Raw genomic sequence first — 16,522 nt, forward strand, 5'->3', positions numbered from 1 at the left:
CTCCACACAGTCCATTTACTAACCTGTAATACCCCACCATCAACGTGTTGGTAGGCTCCACACAGTCCATTTACTAACCTGTAATACCCCACCATCAATGTGTTGGTAGGCTCCACACAGTCCATTTACTAACCTGTAATACCCCACCATCAACATGTTGGTAGGCTCCACATAGTCCATTTACTAACCTACAATTAGGGTTGCAGAGGGTCTGTAAATTTCCGGAATTATTCCATGGGAATATAAGCCCGGGAATTTTCCTTAAATTCATCAAAACAGTTAATTTATAACAGTTAACCTTTTTTTGTGGGATACACATAATGCAATTCTAGGTCTTATTTTGTTTGAACTATCCCCAATTCAATGGAATTGCAACCCTCTGCATGCACAGTGCATTCTTCCATCACATGTACAGCTGATTCTCCAGATCTTGCACACTAATGAGATGCTATTGAGTCCACACTACTACACTGTCTGAGCCAGAGACTACATGCTTTCTGGTGAGTTTTGATTACAGTACTGGGTGGAGTGAATATATTTTATATGACATGATTTTTTGTTTACGAGTAAATAGTAGCCTACAGCAAAGTGTGATTAAATAATTTCTAACTTGTTAACAATTTCTGCTAGTTAGTTTTTGCTACCATGTGGGTTTTAGCTTGCTTGAGCCTGCTAACTAAGTAGTGTTAATTCACCATACATGTTTCATTTAAAAACATTTATCTTACAAAGGAGAATTTTATCTAACTGCTTAACTATTTATCTGTACATGGAATTGAATTTGTTTTGTTTTTTACAAATGTATTTCTAATCTTTACAGGAAAATGCCGTGGGCCCTATCGGATGTGTGGAGACATTTCAATGCAGCTAATGTAGATGGAAAAGCTGTGTACATTTGCAAATGTTGTGCCAAATCATATGTGAAGAATGCAACAAAGATGCAGAATCATCTGGCCAAGTGGATAAAGTTCCCTCAGCGCACACAACAAGCAACCTGACAAAAGTCCCTCTACTTTTATTCGAGGTGAAATGATGAATCAGACACCTTATCGATAGCAACAGCTCATAGTCCTCCTGGAATCAGATTTTCTTTTGACTGAATGGAGGAACGTAGTCAAAGAAATGCTGATGAATGTCTTGCTCGAGCTGTGTATGCAACTGGTTCACCTCTGATGCTCACAGGCAATGTGTATTGGAAGAGATTTCTGAATGTTCTTCGCCCAGCATACACCCCTCCAACCAGACATGCTTTATCTACTCATTTGCTGGATGCAGAGTTCAACAGACTTCAAGTGAAGGTCAAGCAAATCAGAGAGAAAGCAGACTGTATTGCAATCATCCCTGATGGGTGGTCGAATGTTCGTGGGCAAGGAATAATGAACTACAATCAATCAATCAATCAATTTTATTTTATATAGCCCTTCGTACATCAGATAATATCTCGAAGTGCTGTACAGAAACCCAGCCTAAAACCCCAAACAGCTAGAATGCAGGTGTAGAAGCATCATCTCCCCCCCTCAACCAGTATTCTACAAGAGCACAGACACAAGGGACAACAGACACACCGGTCTCTACATTGCAGATGAGCTGAAGGCAGTCATCAATGACCTTGGACCACAGAAGGTATTTGCACTGGTGACAGACAATGCTGTGAACATGAAGGCTGCTTGGTCTAAAGTGGAGGAGTCCTACCCTCACATCACACCCATTGGCTGTGCTGCTTATGCATTGAATCTGCTCCTCAAGGACATCATGGCACTGAAAACAATGGATACATTCCACAAGAGAGCCAAGGAAATGGTTAGGTATGTGAAGGGTCATCAAGTTATAGCAGCAATCTACCTCACCAAGCAAAGTGAGAAGAATAAGAGCACCACATTGAAGCTGCCCAGCAACACCCATTGGGGGGGGGGGGGGGGTTTGTCATCATGTTTGACAGTCTCCTGGAGGGGAAGGAGTCTCCAAGAAATGGCCATATCAAATTCTGCCGATATGGACAGCCCCATCAGGAGGATCCTCCTGGATGATGTATTTAGGGAGAGAGTGGGAAGCAGCCTGAAACCTATAGCAGTAGCCATTGCATGGATTGAGGGTGACAATGCCATTCTGTCTGATGTTCAGACTCTGCTTGCAGATGTAAGAGAAGAAATCGGTACTGCCCTGCCCACTTTGCTGTTGCTCCAAGCAGAGGAAACTGCAGTTCTGAAATAGATCAAAAAGCGTGAAGACTTCTGCCTGAAGCCCATACACGCCACAGTGTACTTGTTGGACCCAAAGTATGCTGTCAAGAGCATCCTGTCTGGTGCAGAGATCAACAAGGCCTATTGTGTCATCACTACCGTGTCTCGCCACCTTGGCCTGGATGAGGGCAAGGTTCTTGGCAGTCTGGCAAAATACACTTCCAAGCAATGGCTTTGGGATGGAGATGCAATATGGCAGTTGTGCCAACATATCTCATCAGCCACCTGGTGGAAGGAACTTTGTGGATCTGAGGCTCTTTCCCCTGTTGCCTCCATCATCCTCCAAATCCCACCAACATCAGCCGCCTCAGAGCGCAACAGGTCCTTGTTTGGGAACACACACACCAAAGCATGCAACAGGCTGACCAGAACAAGGGTTGAAAAATTGGTGGCCATCTGGGCAAATTTTAGGCTTTTTGAGCCTGACAATGAGCCATCCTCAACAAGGTTGGAAAGTGACAGTTAAGATGAGGCATCAGAGTCTGATGTCCAAGAGGTAGACACTGACGAGGTCCAGGGAGAAGACACGGAAGCCTGAGAGGAAGACAACCAAAGCTTTTGTTTCTAGAGTATTATTTTACAGATGTTGAAAACGTTTTTGGTTGCGATAGATCATTGGGGATAATTCAATATTCCCTTTTGATGTACAGTGAAACTACCCATGTGAAGAGTCAACTCATTTAATTAAAGTTCAATTCATAACTAAATTGTTTTTTTATTTGTGTTGGAAGGATTTAATCCTTTGCAATGATGTCTACTTATAAGGTAAAAGGTTTATGTTTCTGTCTCCATAAGATATGATAAATATATCAAATGCAAAAAAATCTACATTTAAATGGTATTCATTTCCATTATTTCCCATATATTCCTGTTAATTCCCATATATTTCCATGGAAAATTTCCACCTCTGAATATTTCCCAAAATGTGCAACCCTACCTGCAATACCCCACCATCAATGTGTTGGTAGGCACCACACAGTCCATTTACGAACCTGCAATACCCCACCATCAATGTGTTGGTAGGCACCACACAGTCCATTTACGAACCTGCAATACCCCACCATCAATGTGTTGGTAGGCTCCACACAGTCCATTTACGAACCTGCAATACCCCACCATCAACATGTTGGCAGGCTCCACACAGTCCATATACTAACCTGTAATACCCCACCGTCAACGTGTTGGTAGGCACCACACAGTCTGTATACTAACTTGCAATATCCTACCATCAACATGTTAACTAGGTCAAATCATGCTGCCAGTGACTTTCAAGTGGGAAACTGAGTTATTTTCCCCCAGTTGCATTGAACACAATGAAGTCGGAAGTCGGAGATGTCAGAGTTCCCAGTTGTTTTGAACGCGGGATCACTTGAGGATGTGGCAACTGACTTTGCTTCTTGAAAGTCCAATATCTTGAAAACTTGACTGCTGACATGCAAACCATTATGGGACTGAATCAACAGTGGACAAATAAAACAAATATCAAAATAGTTTTGGAGTGGATTTTTCCTTTAACTATTGAGGGGGTCAAGCCTTTTTCTCCGCTTTGGTTTAGATGAATAATGCTGTCTGTATGGTGAACAAGAGAAAGGGGAACGATGATGGTCTGGAGAATAACTTTACCACCAGCACCTGTACTGTCTGAACACACCTTGGGTAAGACCTTTACTGTCTGAATAAAGTAATCTATGATCTGAATAGGTTCTCTTCCCTTCAGGAGTGTATGAGTAAGTACAATTCCACAGGCAACCAATCAGAAGGTTGCGTGTACAACATTTTGCTCCAATCGCAATAACATCTGCTAACCATGTGTATGTGACCAATAACATTTGATTTGATGTTCTCACCCAGAGCCTCATTCCACGGCAGAAGAGTTGGGACCCAAGGGTGGTGGACACTTGCACAGTAGACATAACAAACCAATGGTCTGGATATTCCTTGGGGCTATGCCATGGGAGTTTCTGCAATAAAAACATGTATCTGTCAACATTGGCTCTTTTGTCTATTCTGGCATGTCCGTGTACTGACTACCACGTTCTCATCCTCTTTCCCCCAGATAAGTTACATCAGGGGGCATGCCGGTCCAGAATCTCCGGCCTGATGACCTCCAGTCCGCAAAAGGTCCCTTTGATGGACCCATGGTCTAGGTAGAAGTAGAGAACAGGGTTCACATGGTGGGGATACCTTGCCTTGGAGGTGCTTGGCTACAGTAGTTATGTACAACACACTATAAGATTGTATTCATCGCATACGAATGTCAAAGTTGCATAAGACTGAAATTGTGTGACCAAAACGCACCATATTAACATAAGCTAGTATTTTCCAGTCTCAAGCTGTGACCCCAATGGAACCAAACACACACAACCATTTGTTCAACTCTTTACCTAAAGAACCAATTCTAATACTAGCTGAAATGATTCAGCTCAAACGCTGAACAAAAATATAAACGCAACATGCAAAAATGTTAACGATTTTACTGAGTTACAGTTCATATAAAAGGAAATTAGTTAATTGAAAAATTCACATTAGGCTCTAATCTATGGATTTCACATGACTGGGAATACAGATATGCATCTGTTGGTCACAGATACCTTAAAAAAAGGAAGAAGCATGGATCATAAAACCAGTCCGTTTCTGGTGTGACCACCACCTCATGCAGCGCGACATCTCCTTCACATAGAGTTGATCAGGCTATTGCCTGTGGAATGTTGTCCCACTCCTTAATGGCTGTGCAATGTTGCTGGATATTGGCGGGAACTGAACACTACGTCGGTCCGGAGCATACCAAACATGCTCAACATGTCTGAGTATGCAGGCCATGGAAGAACTGGGCCATTTTTAGCTTCCAGGAAGTGTGTACAGATCCTTGTGACATGGAGCCGTGCATTATCATGCTGAAACATGACGTGATGACGGCTGATGAATGGCACAATGGGCCTCAAGATCTTGTCACGGTATCTCTGCATTAAAATTGCTTTGATAAAATGCAATTGTGTTCGTTGTCCTCACCGCCACCATGTTCACAACGTTGACATCATCAAACCACTTGCCCACACGGCGCCATACACGCTGTCTGACACCTGCCTGGTACAGTTGAAACTGGGATTCATCCGTGAAGAGCACACTTCTCCAGCGTGCCAGTGGCCATCAAAGGTGAGCATTTGCCCACTGAAGTCGGTTACGACGCCGAACTGCAGTCAGGTCAAGGCCCTGGTGAGAACGACGACCATGTAGGTGAGCTTCCCTGGGACGGTTTCTGACAGTTTGTGCAGAAATTCTTCGGGTTGTGCAAACCCAGTTTCATCAGCTGTCCGGGTGGCTGGTCTCAGATAATCCCACAGGTGAAGAAGCCAGATGTGGAGTTCCTGGGCTAGCGTGGTTACACATGGTCTGCCATATGTTAGGCCGGTTGGACTTACTGTCAAATTCTCTAAAACAACATTGGAGGCGGCTTATGGGAGGGAAATAACATTACATTCGCTGGTTGACATTCCTGCAGTCAGTATGTGAATTGTATGCTCCCTCAAAACATCTATAGCATTGTGTTGTGACAAAACTGCACATTTGAATGGGATCTTGTCCCCAGCACAAGGTGCACCTATGTAATGATCCTGCTGTTTAAACAGCTTCTTGATATGCCACACCTGTCACGTGGATGGATTATCTTGGCAAAGGAAAAATGCTCACTAACAGCCATGTGAACATTTGTTCACAATTTTAGAGAAATAAGCTTTTCGTGCATATGAAAAATTTCTGGAATATTTTATTTCAGCTCATGTAACCATCACTTTACACGTTCCGTTTGTATTTTTGTTCAGTGTAGAATCCCAACTTCCACTAAAGTTAAATGTTCACTTCAGTCATTGATGTAAATGGAATTCTCCCCTTTGTACTTTTCACTGTGTTAAGGTAATGCAAAGTTTCAGTATATGACCAACAGCCATGAGGTGGTAGATAGCTCATCCTGACACATTCATGGTCGCTCATTTGTCTCTTAAGCTAGAATCCTAGCTGAGGGACGGGCCTGGAAAAAAATGTAGCCACTCATTCATAGACAGAGCTTATGGATGCAAGGACTGACCATCCAGGATATCAAAATAACATTTTTAACCATGTTTTTGTTTACAAAATGGGACACAATAGCTGAACTGAGCTCATGAGGAATTTGAAGCTTTTTCTTTAAGATTAAATGGGTAAAAATAAGTTTAAAAAAAATAGATGTAGCTAATAAGGATTCTAGCTTTAAGTACCTCTTACCTGTCCTGATTGTCTTTCATTGGTAATAAAGAACTTGGCCTTAAACACAGATTGAGTATATCCCTGTCTGAAACTCAGGACACACGCGCACACACTTGAATTCAACGATTTTGTAGCTAGTTTTAGCCTGAAGGATCAGCATTAAATAATTGTTGGTTAAGAAATAAAACCTCAATATTCCATTTTTTTTTGTTGCAGCAATCCACATTTGCTGTTTTGTTTTTAATAATTCATTCTCATTTTTATACAGTATTGAAAACCAAAAAAAAAAAAAAAAAAGTGGTGCATTCACATCTTTCCCAAGGGATTCTTTAAGGTTGATCTCTACAAGGGTAAAACGGTGAAAAGCTGGAATCCATCCATGTTGAAATTCTCACAGGGAGCAAGAGTAATAGTAGTTGGCCTGATAAAAAAAAAAATCTACAACACTTCATGGATTATTTTTTTTGTATTATTTTTTTTTGCCATTTACTTCTGTTTTTTTTCCATTTTTGTAAAGGGAGGAGTCAGCTTCCCAGCATTTATCTTTTAAAAAGGAACTTCCCAGTCCATGCGTACAACACCCCCCCCTCCCCCCCTCCAAAAAAACCTCCCCTCAATCCATTTCTCCTCTCCCACAACGCTCCTCTCCTCTTATGCAACGTAGGTGTAGACTTTGCGGTCCTCAGGCGTCCGTGCCAAGTATTCTCTCTCTATGAGTCCTTCAATGCGCTTCTTAATGACCACAGGGCTGGGGAGGAACCGGGCCCTCAGCTGCTGGGTGACCTGGGGAGAAAGGCAGTACAATAACACTATTACACACTATCGTTTCTCTGGTTCAAGAGACTGTGCTGAAATGTCCTTGAAATATCATGTGTTAATGTTCTGTACTGAAATTTTATGTCCTGAAATATCCAAGTTCTGAGGAAGTGTATTTTCATTAAAAACTATAACATGATTGGTGAAAGAATAGCACTGAGATGATTGGCGGTACTCATGTTGCAAAAGTTACCTCAAAATACTCACTGAAATACTGTAGGGATAAACATTTCCATGTAAAAATAAAAATTGAAAACAAAATCTTATATTCAACCGATTTGACTCAGAAATGATCTAGGGATGCAGATTTTAACAATAAAAACGATCTTCCAAACCTGGCTGCACACCAACCCTACACATGCTATGACGAGGGACTGAATGGACAACAGATGGAAATGTACCAGCTGGCTCAGAGACAATTTATGCTCGATCCGAAAATGTGGTCGGTGGTTCCATATGGAGGGCGTTGTGGAGCCTCCGGAAGCACGCAGAGGCCAAATTGAGCTCCATACTGCATTGCCGTGCACCTTGCACATTTCGTAACAATGCAGCGGGCTCCGTAAAACTACGCATTGACATGATTGGTTGACGGAAGGTGAGGGCGGTCCTGTATAAACACAAACTCACTTCCTTGACAACAGCTCTGCTCTGAGAAGTAGGAATGCCCTGACTTCTGCAGAGGCCCCCATCACCCTTACTGCTGCACGGCCAATGCAGACAACAGATTGGCCACACAGCGCCTTTTGGTCTGAAATATTGAACAATGTGTGTTGTCCCTGTGAGATAAACCAAGTCCAGGACAGTACAGCTAGCGGAGGTCAAGGCAGAGTTCTCTCCAGACCCCATGGGCCGGTTTCCCTAAACAGATTCAATGGAAATTCTCCCATTGAGCTAGTTATTTTGTAGTCTAGGGCAAAGGTCCGTCCTCCACCCTTTCTCCTCTGTCCACAGTAACCCCAGAAACTGATAAGTGGTCTACTAGATGAATGTAAATTGGTTAGTAAGAGAACGGAAGAGGCTCCTCCCCTCCTCTATAGCCACCTTTCATCAAGAAGAGTCATACTACGAGTCTTTATTGGAAGAGATTTGAAATCTGCCACACCCCCTTTGAATCAGCGTTTGTTTTGTCTGAAGGAGAAAAGCATACAGACGTGTTAAAACAATATGCCTCTTAAGGTTTTACCTAGAAAATGTCTTGCACAACCAACTTGTTTTAATCCCTTCACACGTGTATTTTGGGATCCACCCCTGTAAACGTCATTTAACTGATGACGCACGAGAGAAGGAGCTTCTCATTTCATAAAATCGCTTTTTTCTCCACTTTCTCTCTCCTCAATTACCTTAGAACTTCTTCAAAAGGAGGGGAGAGGAAGCCTCCATTTGATTTGCTCAACTGCTGAAAGGCTATCTCCATGGTAACACTACCACTTACCGTTAGAATCTCTATGGATGCCATATAGGCCTACGCTTACTCTGTGTCCAGGAAACAACCCACCTCTTACCAGGGCGTTAAGGCCTCGGCTACCAGGGCGTTAAGGCCTGGGCTACCAGGACGTTAAGGCCTGGGCTACCAGGACGTTAAGGCCTGGGCTACCAGGACGTTAAGGCCTGGGCTACCAGGACGTTAAGGCCTGGGCTACCAGGACGTTAAGGCCTGGGCTACCAGGACGTTAAGGCCTGGGCTACCAGGACGTTAAGGCCTGGGCTACCAGGACGTTAAGGCCTGGGCTACCAGGACGTTAAGGCCTCGGCTACCAGGACGTTAAGGCCTCGGCTACCAGGACGTTAAGGCCTCGGCTACCAGGACGTTAAGGCCTCGGCTACCAGGACGTTAAGGCCTCGGCTACCAGGACGTTAAGGCCTCTGCTACCAGGACGTTAAGGCCTCTGCTACCAGGACGTTAAGGCCTCTGCTACCAGGACGTTAAGGCCTCTGCTACCAGGACGTTAAGGCCTCTGCTACCAGGACGTTAAGGCCTCTGCTACCAGGACGTTAAGGCCTCTGCTACCAGGACGTTAAGGCCTCTGCTACCAGGACGTTAAGGCCTCTGCTACCAGGACGTTAAGGCCTCTGCTACCAGGACGTTAAGGCCTCTGCTACCAGGACGTTAAGGCCTCTGCTACCAGGACGTTAAGGCCTCTGCTACCAGGACGTTAAGGCCTCTGCTACCAGGACGTTAAGGCCTCTGCTACAAGGACGTTAAGGCCTCTGCTACCAGGACGTTAAGGCCTCTGCTACCAGGACGTTAAGGCCTCTGCTACCAGGACGTTAAGGCCTCTGCTACCAGGACGTTAAGGCCTCTGCTACCAGGACGTTAAGGCCTCTGCTACCAGGACGTTAAGGCCTCTGCTACCAGGACGTTAAGGCCTCTGCTACCAGGACGTTAAGGCCTCTGCTACCAGGACGTTAAGGCCTCTGCTACCAGGACGTTAAGGCCTCTGCTACCAGGACGTTAAGGCCTCTGCTACCAGGACGTTAAGGCCTCTGCTACCAGGACGTTAAGGCCTCTGCTACCAGGACGTTAAGGCCTCTGCTACCAGGACGTTAAGGCCTCTGCTACCAGGACGTTAAGGCCGCACCCACCTCTGCTACCAGGACGTTGTGCTGCATCCTCTTCCTGGACTTCATGATGCGGACGATGGCCGCCTCGATCTCATGCTTCCTGTCATCGTCCACCTTCTGCCGCGTCTCCTTCCTCTCAGGGTCCGACTCGCCCTGCTTAGCAGCGACTGGAGGGAGGGAGAGAGAGACAGCAACCTTAGCACGGCGGAGGGGGGGTGCAACCTCGGTGGAGGGGGGGTGCAACCTCAGCACAAGGCCACGTTCAGTAGCCAGACGTTGTCGAACGTTGCAGATAGAAATACCACAAATAGAGCCAATTATTTTGCAAAACTCGACATGTCAGAGAAGCATGTTTGTTCTAAATAGCATATCTCTATGTGCGCGTCCTGCTGAACACATCTCATGTTCAACATGCCCAGAGGTTAAATGAGCAATAGTTAGAAGATGACACCCTAAGCCTGTAGCTCCCCAGACCAGAAGACCACTGTGATATGGCTGCTTTTATCATTTAGAAAACCCATTAGAATAACAGACAGACACACTCGCCTGTCTGTATTTTGACTCTGTGCAGCTTGGAGGTAAACTGATCGTTGACTGTAAACACGTGGCCGTTCTCGATCTCCTTGGACTTGGGCTCCTTGGTGAGGACGCGCTGGGTGGGCTTCCCGCAAGCCAGCGACTGCAGCGCTCGCACCAGCTCCCTCTCCGGTATATCCGTCTCCTGCTGGATCTCCTACAGTGGGGGAGGAGGGGGACAGAGAGGGAGAGAGTGTAAAGGAGGAGAAAGGGAAGCAGAAAATGGGAGAGGAGGAAAGAAGGTGATTTTTTTCAGCTTGCCATCTTCATCTGTGAATTCTAACACTTTCATGTGATGGAGACTGACCTGTATCTGGCTCTTACCTCGAACGTGGACTTTTCTCTGTTGTTGAAGAGTATGAGGATGGTCATCTGGAAGGTGGAGACCTGCAGTATGTGCTTCCTGGTGTTAGAGCCTGTCACCTGGGCTCCTCCCACTCCTACCTCCGAACCATCCTCCTGGAGAGAGAGAGACTGTGACTGACCCAAACTTAAGGAAAGCTTGGACTATGTACAGACTCAGTGAGCATAGCCTTGCTATTGAGAAAGGTCGCTGTAGACAGACCTGGCTCTCAAGAGAAGACAGGCTATGTGCTCACTGCCCACAAAATGAGGTGGAAACTGAGCTGCACTTCCTAACCTGCCAAATGTATGACCATATTAGAGACACATATTTCCCTCAGATCACACAGATCCACAAAGACTTCGAAAACAAACCTAATGTTGATAAACTCCCATATCTACTGGGTGAAATACCACAGTGTGACATCACAGCAGCAAAATCTGTGGCCGGTTGCCACAAGAAAAGAAGTGAAGAACAAACCCCATTCTAAATAAAACCCCATATTTATGTTGATTTATTTTCCCTTTTGTACTGTCATCATTTGAAATGTCTTTATTCTTTTGGAACTTCTGTGAGTGTAATGTTTACTGTACATTTTTGTTTTTCACTTTTGTTTATTATCCATTTCACTTAATTTGGTAATGTCAACATATGTTTCCCATGCCAATAAAGCCCCTTGAATTGAGACAGAGTGACCAGAAGTACAGGTAGAAAGAGGTAGAGAAGGGTTAAGAGACGGGAGAGAGGTAGAGAAGGGTTAAGAGACGGGAGAGAGGTAGAGAAGGGTTAAGAGACGGGAGAGAGGTAGAGAAGGGTTAAGAGACGGGAGAGAGGTAGAGAAGGGTTAAGAGACGGGAGAGAGGTAGAGAAGGGTTAAGAGACGGGAGAGAGGTAGAGAAGGGTTAAGAGACGGGAGAGAGGTAGAGAAGGGTTAAGAGACGGGAGAGAGGTAGAGAAGGGTTAAGAGACGGGAGAGAGGTAGAGAAGGGTTAAGAGACGGGAGAGAGGTAGAGAAGGGTTAAGAGACGGGAGAGAGGTAGAGAAGGGTTAAGAGACGGGAGAGAGGTAGAGAAGGGTTAAGAGACGGGAGAGAGGTAGAGAAGGGTTAAGAGACGGGAGAGAGGTAGAGAAGGGTTAAGAGACGGGAGAGAGGTAGAGAAGGGTTAAGAGAAGGGAGAGAGGTAGAGAAGGGAGAGATGATAGAGACGGGAGAGAGGTAGAGAAGGGTTAAGAGACAGGAGAGAGGTAGAGAAGGGTTAAGAGACGGGAGAGAGGTAGAGAAGGGTTAAGAGAAGGGAGAGAGGTAGAGAAGGGAGAGATGATAGAGACGGGAGAGAGGTAGAGAAGGGTTAAGAGAAGGGAGAGAGGTAGAGACGGGAGAGAGGTAGAGAAGGGTTAAGAGACGGGAGAGAGGTAGAGAAGGGTTAAGAGACGGGAGAGAGGTAGAGAAGGGTTAAGAGACGGGAGAGAGGTAGAGAAGGGTTAAGAGACGGGAGAGAGGTAGAGAAGGGTTAAGAGACGGGAGAGAGGTAGAGAAGGGTTAAGAGACGGGAGAGAGGTAGAGAAGGGTTAAGAGACGGGAGAGAGGTAGAGAAGGGTTAAGAGACGGGAGAGAGGTAGAGAAGGGTTAAGAGACGGGAGAGAGGTAGAGAAGGGTTAAGAGAAGGGAGAGAGGTAGAGAAGGGTTAAGAGACGGGAGAGAGGTAGAGAAGGGTTAAGAGAAGGGAGAGAGGTAGAGAAGGGTTAAGAGAAGGGAGAGAGGTAGAGAAGGGTTAAGAGATGGGTGAGAGGTAGAGAAGGGAGAGAGGTAGAGAAGGGTTAAGAGACGGGAGAGAGGTAGAGAAGGGTTAAGAGACGGGAGAGAGGTAGAGAAGGGTTAAGAGAAGGGAGAGAGGTAGAGAAGGGAGAGAGGTAGAGAAGGGTTAAGAGACGGGAGAGTGGTAGAGAAGGGTTAAGAGACAGGAGAGAGGTAGAGAAGGGTTAAGAGAAGGGAGAGAGGTAGAGAAGGGTTAAGAGACGGGAGAGAGGTAGAGAAGGGTTAAGAGACGGGAGAGAGGTAGAGAAGGGTTAAGAGAAGGGAGAGAGGTAGAGAAGGGTTAAGAGACGGGAGAGAGGTAGAGAAGGGTTAAGAGACGGGAGAGAGGTAGAGAAGGGTTAAGAGAAGGGAGAGAGGTAGAGAAGGGTTAAGAGACGGGAGAGAGGTAGAGAAGGGTTAAGAGACGGGAGAGAGGTAGAGAAGGGTTAAGAGACGGGAGTGGAGAGAGAAATGTAAAACAGTATTGAACATACAACAGGAAAGCTACAGTTCATGTCATTCTGAGAAGGCCCCCCATGCCTTATGGCCGACAGGAAACCTTTACCTTCTTGATGGGGCCGTGGAAGGTAGCGTTGAGGTCGGCTGAGCCCATGTGATGCTGGAGGGTCAACTGTCTGCCACTGTGTTTGGCCAAGTAGAACCTAACAGAAGAATATATATTAAATGGGCTGCACTGTGGAAGACACATGTAATAGATAACAGATCCATCGATGAGGCTCAGAGGATGGCTGGTACCTTCTGAAGACCTCGAAGGCGTGTCTCGGGGAGGGGGGGATGGTGCATTTGGGCGTGGCCGACTGTGTGGGCCAATAGCCAGTGGTGAGTACTCTTACTGTGAGGTCGACGCCCCCTAGAGACAGCTGGGAGAAACAGCAGTCACAACATGAAAAGGAGAACCAAGACACACAGGTAGTCCAGGGTTTATAACACAGAAACAAGACATGTTGTTGTGGCAATGCCAGTTTTTCATTTGATGGAAATAGTACTTTTATCATATCTTATACATGTGGACTGTTAGGGGTGTGTGTGTGTGTGTGTGTGTTAATGTGGACTGTTAGGGGTGTGTGTGTGTGTGTGTGTTAATGTGGACTGTTAGGTGTGTGTGTGTGTGTTTGTGTGTGTGTTAATGTGGACTGTTAGGGGTGTGTGTGTGTGTGTGTGTTAATGTGGACTGTTAGGGGTGTGTGTGTGTGTGTGTGTTAATGTGGACTGTTAGGGGTGTGTGTGTGTGTGTGTTAATGTGGACTGTTAGGGGTGTGTGTGTGTGTGTGTGTTAATGTGGACTGTTAGGGGTGTGTGTGTGTGTGTGTGTTAATGTGGACTGTTAGGGGTGTGTGTGTGTGTGTGTGTGTTAATGTGGACTGTTAGGGGTGTGTGTGTGTGTGTTAATGTGGACTGTTAGGGGTGTGTGTGTGTGTGTGTTAATGTGGACTGTTAGGGGTGTGTGTGTGTGTGTGTGTTAATGTGGACTGTTAGGGGTGTGTGTGTGTGTGTGTTAATGTGGACTGTTAGGGGTGTGTGTGTGTGTGTGTTAATGTGGACTGTTAGGGGTGTGTGTGTGTGTGTGTTAATGTGGACTGTTAGGGGTGTGTGTGTGTGTGTGTTAATGTGGACTGTTAGGGGTGTGTGTGTGTGTGTGTTAATGTGGACTGTTAGGGGTGTGTGTGTGTGTGTGTTAATGTGGACTGTTAGGGGTGTGTGTGTGTGTGTGTTAATGTGGACTGTTAGGGGTGTGTGTGTGTGTTAATGTGGACTGTTAGGGGTGTGTGTGTGTGTTAATGTGGACTGTTAGGGGTGTGTGTGTGTGTTAATGTGGACTGTTAGGGGTGTGTGTGTGTGTTAATGTGGACTGTTAGGGGTGTGTGTTAATGTGGACTGTTAGGGGTGTGTGTTAATGTGGACTGTTAGTGGTGTGTGTGTGTGTGTTAATGTGGACTGTTAGTGGTGTGTGTGTGTGTGTTAATGTGGACTGTTAGTGGTGTGTGTTAATGTGGACTGTTAGTGGTGTGTGTGTGTGTTAATGTGGACTGTTAGTGGTGTGTGTGTGTGTTAATGTGGACTGTTAGGGGTGTGTGTGTGTGTTAATGTTGACTGTTAGGGGTGTGTGTGTGTGTGTGTGTTAATGTTGACTGTTAGGGGTGTGTGTGTGTGTGTGTGTTAATGTTGACTGTTAGGGGTGTGTGTGTGTGTGTTAATGTTGACTGTTAGGGGTGTGTGTGTGTGTTAATGTGGACTGTTAGGGGTGTGTGTGTGTGTTAATGTGGACTGTTAGGGGTGTGTGTGTGTGTTAATGTGGACTGTTAGTGGTGTGTGTGTGTTAATGTGGACTGTTAGTGGTGTGTGTGTGTTAATGTGGACTGTTAGTGGTGTGTGTGTGTGTGTGTGTTAATGTTGACTGTTAGGGGTGTGTGTTAATGTGGACTGTTAGGGGTGTGTGTGTGTGTGGAGGTGTAACAGTCTTACCCCCGTGGACTGTAGGTGTTGTCGGAACTCGTCCATGGTGGTGTTGGAGATGCTCATGTCTCTGAACATCCCTTCCAGTTTAGAGGTGAACTGACAGCCACACTCAGTCTACACAGAGAAGACAGCACAGCGAGTCACACAGCACAGCGAGTCACACAGCACAGCGAGTCACACAGCACAGCGAGTCACACAGCACAGCGAGTCACACAGCACAGCGAGTCACACAGCACAGCGAGTCAAAAAGCACAGCGAGTCACATGTTCAGGGTTGGGACCAGCACAATATGGAAAACCAGGTCAAACAACTACCAGTCCATTCTAATGCTGAGAGATGTAAGACAGTCAAGAACATCCTGAAATCCTGATTAATAATAAAGTAATAATCTAATTAAAATCAAATGAATTAGTAATACATTGGGTCTGAAATGTCAATGTGTAATTGGCCGCAGTTCATCTCCTCACCTTCAGCTTAGAGATCATGTTCTTCTCAGAGTCGTCGGAGACGCTCTTGTTGGTGAGCAGCCTCCGGGCCAGGTGCTGTTTGTAGTACCTCTCAAACACATCCTTCTCCTGCATGAACCGGAAGAGAACCATGGCCTTGTCCAGGATGGACTCCACCTCCTGTTCTGTCAGCTGGAGACCCAGACAGACAGAGTTAGGATATTGGTTTGAATAGTTTTCCTTTAATAAAAGCGTATTTTTATGCTGTGTTCCCTGTCCACAGTCACGTCTCTACGTGTGGTCCTGTCCACAGTCACGTCTCTACGTGTGGTCCTGTCCACAGTCACGTCTCTACGTGTGGTCCTGGAAGGTAGGGTAGGTATGGAAGGTAGGGTAGGTATGGAAGGTATGGAAGGCAGGGTAGGAAGGCAGGGTAATAGGGTAGGTAGGGTAGGTATGGAAGATAGGATAGGTATGGAAATGCAGGTAGGGTAGGTAGGGCAGGTATGGAAGGTAGGGTAGGTATGGAAATGCAGGTAGGGTAGGTAGGGCAGGTATGGAAGGTAGGGTAGGTATGGAAATGCAGGTAGGGTAGGTATGGAAGGTAGGGTAGGTAGGGTAGGTAGGGTAGGTAGGGTAGATATGGAAGGTAGGGTAGGTAGGGTAGATATGGAAGGTAGGGTAGGTAGGGTAGGTATGGAAGGTAGGGTAGGTAGGGTAGGTAGGGTAGATATGGAAGGTAGGGTAGGTAGGGTAGATATGGAAGGTAGGGTAGGTAGGGTAGATATGGAAGGTAGGGTAGGTAGGGTAGATATGGAAGGTAGGGTAGGTAGGGTAGATATGGAAGGTAGGGTAGGTAGGGTAGATATGGAAGGTAGGGTAGGCAGGGTAGATATGGAAGGTAGGTAGGGTAGATATGGAAGGTAGGTAGGGTAGGTATGGAAGGTAGGGTAGGTATGGAAGGTAGGGTGGGGATGGAAGGTAGGTATGGAAGGTAGGTATGGAAGGTAGGTAGGGTAGGTATGGA

General features: G+C 45.9%; 1 protein-coding gene across 1 annotated transcript in view; it reads right to left on the bottom strand.

Annotated features, from left to right (window-relative positions):
* Positions 1 to 5,981: 5,981 nt before the first annotated feature.
* The window catches only part of LOC129813629 (cullin-3-like), a 29,984-nt gene continuing 19,443 nt past the window's right edge, over positions 5,982 to 16,522 (bottom strand). The window contains exons 9-16 of the mRNA XM_055865980.1: positions 15,517 to 15,687; positions 15,056 to 15,163; positions 13,328 to 13,452; positions 13,137 to 13,233; positions 10,758 to 10,892; positions 10,404 to 10,590; positions 9,879 to 10,024; positions 5,982 to 7,262 (exon numbers count right to left, since the gene is read on the bottom strand). Coding sequence (XP_055721955.1) covers positions 7,131 to 7,262; positions 9,879 to 10,024; positions 10,404 to 10,590; positions 10,758 to 10,892; positions 13,137 to 13,233; positions 13,328 to 13,452; positions 15,056 to 15,163; positions 15,517 to 15,687 — 1,101 coding nt within the window. The 3' untranslated portion in view covers positions 5,982 to 7,130. The remainder of the gene's footprint in view (positions 7,263 to 9,878; positions 10,025 to 10,403; positions 10,591 to 10,757; positions 10,893 to 13,136; positions 13,234 to 13,327; positions 13,453 to 15,055; positions 15,164 to 15,516; positions 15,688 to 16,522) is intronic.

The sequence above is a fragment of the Salvelinus fontinalis genome, chromosome 17, assembly GCF_029448725.1.
Source record: "Salvelinus fontinalis isolate EN_2023a chromosome 17, ASM2944872v1, whole genome shotgun sequence".
Taxonomy (NCBI): domain Eukaryota; kingdom Metazoa; phylum Chordata; class Actinopteri; order Salmoniformes; family Salmonidae; genus Salvelinus; species Salvelinus fontinalis.